This window comes from Acyrthosiphon pisum, chromosome A1 (assembly GCF_005508785.2).
Source record: "Acyrthosiphon pisum isolate AL4f chromosome A1, pea_aphid_22Mar2018_4r6ur, whole genome shotgun sequence".
Taxonomy (NCBI): domain Eukaryota; kingdom Metazoa; phylum Arthropoda; class Insecta; order Hemiptera; family Aphididae; genus Acyrthosiphon; species Acyrthosiphon pisum.
In genome coordinates, this window is record NC_042494.1 from 101,026,818 (window position 1) to 101,035,816 (window position 8,999).

General features: G+C 27.3%; 2 protein-coding genes across 2 annotated transcripts; one reads left to right on the forward strand and one right to left on the reverse strand.

The window, feature by feature from the left end:
• Positions 1 to 2,541, forward strand: LOC100163817 (tubulin-specific chaperone C). Its single transcript, XM_003241961.3, has 2 exons — positions 1 to 279; positions 1,272 to 2,541. The coding sequence occupies exon 2, from the start codon at positions 1,446 to 1,448 to the stop codon at positions 2,310 to 2,312; it is 867 nt and encodes a 288-aa protein (XP_003242009.1). The 5' UTR covers positions 1 to 279; positions 1,272 to 1,445; the 3' UTR covers positions 2,313 to 2,541.
• A 794-nt stretch (positions 2,542 to 3,335) lies between these two features.
• On the reverse strand, positions 3,336 to 7,529 carry LOC100167180 (3-ketoacyl-CoA thiolase, mitochondrial). Its single transcript, XM_001950839.4, has 8 exons — positions 7,228 to 7,529; positions 6,960 to 7,126; positions 6,706 to 6,837; positions 5,846 to 6,110; positions 5,581 to 5,756; positions 5,282 to 5,482; positions 5,043 to 5,197; positions 3,336 to 3,624 (listed from the first exon to the last, which is right to left on the reverse strand). Exons 1-8 carry the CDS (start codon positions 7,241 to 7,243, stop codon positions 3,543 to 3,545), a joined length of 1,194 nt encoding a protein of 397 aa, XP_001950874.1. The 5' UTR covers positions 7,244 to 7,529; the 3' UTR covers positions 3,336 to 3,542.
• Positions 7,530 to 8,999: the final 1,470 nt, after the last annotated feature.

Here is an 8,999-nt window from a genome sequence, read left to right on the forward strand (position 1 = left end):
CAGTCTTATATTAAAAAATATGAAATAGTACTCATGATAAAGAAATCATGATAGTACTTAGATTTTAGAATTATGTAAAAATCAATATGACAATTGGCATCGGCAAAATATTATATTCTGTGATGTAAATAAAGTTTTTTAGTCTAGATGCATTAAAATAATCAAACAAAATTGTATTTCATTAAACTACAGATTTCTTAACAGAATATTCTCAATTGATAAACCAGATGGTCTGCAGTTATGGTGCTAACTAAGAAAACAGTTAATATTGTAAACATTGTAAGTTAATTACCAATTCTAAATTATTTAAATAAGAAAATAGAATATAATGAAATAATGTCTTTGATCAAATAGGTAGTTGGCATAATTAAGAGGACGTCATGCCCGCATATTATGTTGTCTTCGTCTTATTAACTCATAAATCATAATATACCAAAATTTACGTCCAGCAGTTCAAATGTTTGTATTGTTAGCTTAAATATTAGAGAGAATTGATCTATTATCAAACTTAAATGTAAGAACGTTATCTGTGTTCTCGTTTTCTTGTTGGTTTTTCTACAATATTTTTATTTTTAAGTGAATTACTATTTACAAGTGTATAAAATATTAAAATATTAATATTTAAAAACACTCATAATTCACTTAAAAATATATTGTATAAAACAACAAAAAAACACAGATAATGTTTATACATTTAAGTTTGGTAATAGATCGGTAATAGGTCAATTCACTCTAATAATATTTAAGCCAATAACACAAAATTGGAACTGCTAGTCGTAAATTTTGGTATGTTATGCATTAGTAAGACGGAGACAACATATGCGAGTGCGACATCTTCTTAAATAATTTTGTTTAGATAATATGTACACATATTTTATGTACATTGCTTTCATAACTTGTAACACATACCTACCTACATAGGCGTAAATTGGGGGGGCTGGGGGTTTTAGCCCCCCCCCCCAAAATCTTCGGTTTTCACTACTATAATTTGAAAGCATCATAAGTGTTGATAAGTATAGACCTGAGCTTCAGCCTCAAATTTCAAACACTATTTACGCCACTGCCTACCTACTTAATTGTATTCATTATTTTTATGTAGGTACTATATGAATACATCTTAATTATATATTATTTCATAAGTATAAAGTAACTACCTAGTACTTACATGGCTACACATTTTTTTAAATGCTAAGTCACTATTTACACTAATTTATTGATTTTTGTAAAATATAAACTTGAAACTAGTAAATTAACATTTTTTTTTTTTCCAGGGCCTTTTATTATTCACTATTTTTGTTTGGTCGTATGTTGTTGCTACTGCTCAGATGATCCATAAACAAACGTCATCTTGTAATTAGAGTTATCACATCTAAAATAGGTTTATTTATTTATCTTGAAGAGTCCTTTTACTAATTATTGTCTTGGTTTTGAAAGCTAGTCCAAACATGGAATCAACTACTAATCAAAAGTCATCGTTTGATTTGTCTTTTAAAACAAAATTAAAAGAAATTAATGACATGTTAATTAGTATTGAAAACAACTGTATCGAAACTGATAATTTCCATGATATTTTACAAAAAATTAATAAACTTCAAGAGTTTTTAAATGATTCCAAAACATTTTTACCTGCTTATAATATGAAGAAGTGTTCTAATGAAATCAAAGACATAACAAAGTGTTATGAGCAATTGCATGAGAAATTACAGCCCAAGAAGAAATTTACTTTTGGTAAACGACCAACTAAATCAGTAGTCAAACCGAAAGAAGACAGATTTGAACCAATAAATGAATCAAAAGTTTATAAAGAAGATTATGGGTTCAAAAATCGTTCTGATGAAAATCTAAAACTCACGGAAGATGAAACTTTTTCGAAAGATATAGCTTTAGATGTATTGACCAATTGCAATGTCATTATTTGTGGTACACCTAGTACTGTGCGTGTGACATCATTGTCAATGTGTAAAATATTTGCATGTGCAAGCACTTCGATTTTTGTTGAAAACTGTAAGGATACAATATTTGTATGCGCATCTCAACAATTGCGTATTCATGATTCTATTGCAACTGATTTTTATATTTACGTTACTAGTAGTGCTATAATAGAAAACTGTAAACAATTACGATTTGCTCCTCTTACACTCAATAGCCTACTACTTAAAAAATCATTTGAATTAGCTAGTTTTGATGAATCTAATAATAATTGGAAAATTATAAATGATTTTGATTGGTTGTCATCTTACGAGCCATCACCAAATTGGTGTGAAATACCAGAAGAAGAACGCGATCAACCTTCAGAAAATAATTATGTTTAGTATATTAACATTTTTTTTTAATATCTATATAAAATAACTTCAATAAAAAAAAATTTTCACTGATTCCAACTAACTAAAGATATATTAATTTTTATTTAATCTACAAATGATTTTTATATTATTTTATCACTGCTTAAAATAATAACTATGAGATAGAAAATTTATTGTATTGTAATATTAGTGTTTAAGATATGAAAATATCAATAATATATTTTAATTGAATTTTTAATACATTGTGTTTAATTTCAACTTGGTAAAACTAATTAAACATACACTACATTTTGCATTTAAAATCTAATAATTTTTTAAGAGGTTTATCATTTAAAAAACTTTGTTTCTGTGAAATGTTAGTTAATTACTTTAGTAAACACTGTTTAGGTAGAATTAGGTACTAAGTTTAGGTACTAATCTTAAGACAGCTCTTACTCGGTACCCGGCGTAATAACTACATTTTTACCCAGTCATTACTCGGCACCCGGCGAAATACTAAATTTTTACTCGATTCATATCCAATGGCAAACGCTGATAATCTATTTATAAATATATGCATACTTATAGTCATGACAAATTTGTAAATCTAAAATTCTAGAGTTATAAATTATAATTTATTTTTGTACATATTGCCATATTGGAATAACTGAATCGATTTACAATAGCCAGTTAAAACATATCATGTTTATCTTTTCCGAATTACAAAAATAAATCTCGTCTTTATTGTTTAATGTTTATATATAAACTATATGATAACAATCTGCAATCAAAACCCATTATAAAATATAAATTATTCCTATAGAAATATTCTCAGTTATAAGTAATCAGTAATCACTTTACAGCCTACAGCAGCTCTGCACTTCGGCCTATACTCGATACCCGGTTAGTGTTAAAATTTTTACTCGGCTTATACTCGATACCCGGTTTAATACCAGATTTTTTACCCAGAACATCTCTACTATATATTATGCAAACAATTTTACTCCGTAACTAAAAATAGGTTGAATTCACTTCACAAATAAAAATATATAATTAATTTCAAAATACTTATTTTAATTTAATATAAAATATATATGTGCACATTTGTTGGTAAGTAAATATTATAATTTATAAAAAAAATTAAATAACAATTGAGTATAATAATATAATAATATAATAGATGTTTTTTTTTTCATCAAAGAAAGAATTTCTTATCAAACAATCCCAAAACCAGTCTTATTTAAAATTATAATACATTTGTTATACTTTCTCAACCAAGAGAGCTATACCTTGACCTCCTCCAATACAAGCAGAACCAATTCCATATTTAAGATTTTTACGACTGAAACACAAAAAAAAAATAAATATACAATTTGTATGTATTACATGTAAGCTTATCGGATGGTTAGGTGTTAGTACAAAAATATAACCGTTTAGTACCAATTACATAGAATTCATTAAAAATTAAATTCTATTTATCATGCCTAAGCATAATTTTCTTGACTAGAATTTAAATTTTTTTTTCTTTAACTGTTTTACAATACGTTTAGTCTTGGCAAGTTAAAATATTGAATTAAGTTTAAAATGTTAATTTAGAAAATATAAATTATATACAAAATCAGAAGCAGGTAGGTAGGTATACTTAAGTATATAACATTAGTCATTATTATAGTATCAACAATAATTAGTGGTATGGTGAACAAAATATTTTTAGAGAAATTCATTATATATTTCATATTGTAACTGATTTGTATTATCAATCTATATGAAATTTATTATCTACATTCACACCAGGATAGGTAAAAAAAATTAATTTGTTACCATTTACAGGACTATCAGTAAGTAAGACATTAAACACAATGTGATACAATATGTTTGCTGAAGAGTAGGTAGATAGGTAATTAATTCATTATACTATGGTATAACTACATCATGATTTTTGGGTATGATATTGTATATACATTGATTAAATTCAAAACTTCTTCTAAATAAAATCAAATTTTTATTTATTTATTTTGGATTGATATTATGAGTTAAAAAAAATATTTATACGGGAGGTAGGCTTTGAATATTGAAGAGTATGTTGAAAGATTAAAAAAGGTACAATAGGTGGGTCCATTATGATAATTCGGGGATTTAAATTATAATGCTGGTTAAACAAGTTGATAATTAAAATTATTTTAAATGTCTTAACCTTTTGAATTTATTAAAATGCATATTTTATAAATTTACAAAGCTAATTAATTATACCTTGTGTTTTTATAAGTATTCTAAATTTAAAGAAAAAAATTAATTAATTTATAACATTTTCCAATTAGATTATTTAGGATATTAGTAAAAAAAAAATTGTATATTATATAATACAATATTTAAAACAATTCAGTGTAATATTCATATAAATAATAAATAGAAAGAACAATTTAAGGTTTAGAAAAAATTAATTTTTAAATCAAACATCATGTTTGCTATAATAGAAAATAAATTTAATTTAATGTATTAAACATTTAAATTAGTATATTTAAGGGGAAATAGATTTGTAATGCATTTAATTAGTTGCAATATCAAAGTGCATAATGATCATTAAAATATTTATTTAGTTTATGATTTTTATCAGTCAATCATTATTGTAAGAGTATTCACATATTATGCCTAGCACTCAAAAGTGATGTAATATGTATATTACATAAATAGGTCAATTTAAATATGTACACTTCCTAGGTTTAAAGTTCCAATTAAAAGTGTGTTAAAAAAGTAACTTACATTAGTTCATGGACAAGATGACTAGTAATTCTGGCTCCTGATGCTGCCAATGGATGCCCGATTGCAATAGCACCACCATTAACATTAAGCTTTTCAATGTCAAGTTTCAATTCTTTTTGGCAAGCAAGAGTTTGAGCTCCAAATGCCTCATTAATCTTAAAAATTCAAATGTTCATAAATGCAATATTCAATTTAAATTTGTAGAAAACTTTATAATGAAAATTAATAATTTAAATTACCTCAACTAAATCAATATCATTAAGGGTTTTTCCAGAAAGGCTCAATAATTTTGAAATTGATGGAGCTGGGCCAATACCCATTATGCTTGGGTCAACACCTACTACTGAGTAACCAACTAATCTTGCCAATGGAGTCAGTGAATGTTTTTTCAATGCTTCTTCACTAGCTAATATGACAGCTCCTGCACCATCACATATACCCTAGTTATTAAATAAAATAAATAAATTATGATAAAATAAAAATATTGGTAACATATAAGAACAATATAAGAAGATTAATACACTAAAAATGCTCTTACAGATGCTGAACCAGCAGTTACAACTCCGTCCTTTTTAAAAACTGTAGGCAATTTTCCTAATGTTTCAAGAGTAGTCTTTGGCTTTGGGTGTTCATCAACATCAACAACTACATCTGCTCTTTTCACTTTTATGGTCACAGGAGCTAATTCAGCACTGAATACATTGTTATCTTGTGCTATAAAATAATCAAAAACTTGTTAGTACAATTTGTACACATTTTGAATTTGAATAAAGGTATAAAATTGTTATTTAAATTATTGTTACCTTTTTTCCATAGCGTTTGTGAACGCAAAGCAAATTCGTCTACTCCTTGTCTGGTGATTTTGTACACTTCAGCTAATTTTTCTGCAGTCAAGGCCATTGGCAATTTACAATATGTATCAGTTAATCCAGTCCACAGACTGTCTTCAAAGACATAGGATGCTCCGAGGGGTATACCAAAACGGGCATTACGAACAACATGTGGGGACTGACTCATGCTGTCTACTCCTCCAGTCAATACAACATTAGATTCACCACACATGATACTCTAATAAAATACAAAATAGTAATATTTAAATTATAGGCATTAACTATTAAGTAAAATAAATATATTTTAATTTATATAAAAGACAATAAATAATTGTACCCAAATTTTGCAGTGTCCTTTATGCATTCGTAAACTGTTCATCCGATTGTGATGAAATTTGGTACAGAGATAGATGATATCTCGGGGAAGGAGATAGACTACATTTTGTAGCGACAAAAGTTAAACAAGAGATCCGAGGGCTGAGGGGTAGTTCTCAAACAAGGATTTTGAGATTATTATTATTATTATTTTTTGTTTATAAATGGTTGCTATTGGTGTCATTTGGTAATTAGTTTTAATAATAATGGTTATTATTATCAATGTGAAAAGCCTGTGTATTTTAGTACAGAATATATCGAATTCAAACTACGGTTTTGGACCAATTTTTTGCATTTTTTGATACTTAAAAGTTAAATACCTACCTGATATGTAATATACTACTCGCATAATCACAAAATCCTAAAAATAGCACGCATTTCCGTGTCAGCTAGTTTTTAATAAAATTTAAACAGCAAGTAACATAATATCTTTCACAAATTTAATTTTAACTAAGTACCTGTGCTCCGTTAACAATGGACTGGAATCCAGATCCACACAATCTGTTGACACCTAATGCATGACGATCTAGTGGGATTCCACAATGGAGTAATACATGTCTTGGTAAAAATGCACCATCTGAAGACGAGTTCTTCATAATAAGGAACACAACAAATATATAAATTTATTTTTGGAATAATATATTTAATTAAATATAATATGCAATAAAATAATGTACATACGGCATGTATATAATTGTCATTAAGAACTTACCATTAAAACATTTCCAATTATAACTGAATCAACAATTTTAGGGTCTACATTACCAGCTGCGAGTGCAGCTTTTGCAGCTACTATTTGCAGTTCAGTAGATGAAGTTTTCACAAACTTACCACCGTATGAACCAAAAGGAGTTCTCTTAGCAGCCACAATAAAAACACCTGATACGTACAATGAAAAATAAATGATTTTTTTAATTTAAATTAAAATTTTACATTCATAACAAAAAAATTGTTTTAATTTATAACAATGCAGAGTTTACCTTTTGCCAAAGCCATTTTGCGTAATGTAATCGATGAAATCTGGCGACAATATTTGAGAGTTAACTCGTTCAGTGGTCAGGCGCAGCTAGGGGACAAGCAATGACTGAGCAATGTATGAGTTGCAAATTTCAATGACGAATACTGAGTTTCGATTTTAATTATTATTGTTTTGGCATAGTAACACACTGACACAAGTGGTAAAGTATGCAATGAGTAATGTGCAATATTATTTATTAATCGAATTCCAAAGTCGAACGATTAAAATAAAAACTGATGGAGAGATAAATTTATAAAACCATTACCGAACACATATTATATATGTATATATTATAATATGTATTATCAATGGCCGAACAGCTGTTGATTGTTGAACACGAATGGTCATTTTGTGTTACGTCACTGAATCTTCAGGTATCAGTGTATCACACGTCACTACGACATTACGTCATTCGTCATAAGTAAAAGACACATCACAACAACTTACTGTCTACCGAGTCACAGAATAATTACACTGAGTAGTGAGTAGTGACTACTGATTGATGACGTCAAATCAGTTTTCAATTTGGAAAAACGATAAAATGAAATAATATAATGTAGGTAATGGGCAATGGGCAATGGTCAATATAGCCAGTAGGCAGGTATTCGCAGACTTGGGTAAAATACTTAAAAGAAAAGTATTCAAAATATGTACCTATTCGAATACTTTACAAAAAGTATTCCAAATATTTTTTGAATACTTTTTTTCAGTAGATTTAGATTTCAATAGCAAAAATATTATTTTTTCAATTCTGTGTTTATAAATGAACATTATTATAATCTCGATAAAACACACCTATCTGGCTATCTATTAGTTATAAATTTTATTCAAATTAATATAATTAATACGTAATAATTAGTAGTATATTATAATAGTAACACTTGTAAAGCTAATAACCTGTGTAGTTGATGCTGAACCAATTAAGAAAAAAAAATAGTATACCTTTATAAGAAAAAAAGTATTCAAAATATAGGTACCGTATTGAATACTTAAAAAAAAAGTATTTTTAAAGTATTCAGAATACTATTTTCGGTATTCGGTAAAGAATACCGGAAAAAAACGTACCTGCAGGATAAAAAGTGAACACTCAATTCACTAATTAAGTTCTACATGTTATAATATTTATATTATGTTATAGGTACTGATATCATTATATATTATAAATTACAAAAATTACACATTACAAATTTAGATAATATACTCAATTTTCTAGTTACGGTATATTACATTAAAAATAATTTAAAAAAAATTAAAAATACAAATTACAAATTTAATCACATTTCATTCTTATATTATGTCTTATATTAGACAGGAATATTTAAACACTTATTCTCAGTCCCTAGTAAATTGTTCATACAAATTTTTTGGCCGAGTTTGAATTATATGTCTTTTATGTGATCGTTTGTAAGTTAATTGTCCAATTTCACTCAATGTTAATTTAGCTTTGTCAGCCCCCACCTCGTTTTTCATATTTTTTAATAATTTCCATATCGATGGATTTGTATGCCCAACCAAATGACTGAACCTATTATTCCATCCCTCACACACGTTGTTGGTTCTATTACTATCCAATAAGGTACTTTGGTACGAATCCCGGAAAAAAAAGTCCCGGTAAAAATTAATGAAAATATATCAAAATTAAAGAATAAATATGTTAAAATTTTATTGAAAAATTCATTAAGGGGATTCGATACCGTGATTATCTGTTTTCGTCTAACACACGCGAGACGTAGT

What these genes read in the sequence shown, in the direction of transcription:
- LOC100163817 (XM_003241961.3), top strand. Translation starts at nt 1,446, where the DNA reads ATGGAATCAACTACTAATCAAAAGTCATCGTTTGATTTGTCTTTTAAA.
- LOC100167180 (XM_001950839.4), bottom strand. An exon ending in ACAAACGCTATGGAAAAAAG is followed by an intron (nt 5,757 to 5,845) that starts GTAACAATAATT and finishes ATTATTTTATAG; the next exon opens with CACAAGATAACAATGTATTC. An exon ending in ATGATATTGATTTAGTTGAG is followed by an intron (nt 5,198 to 5,281) that starts GTAATTTAAATT and finishes TGAATTTTTAAG; the next exon opens with ATTAATGAGGCATTTGGAGC.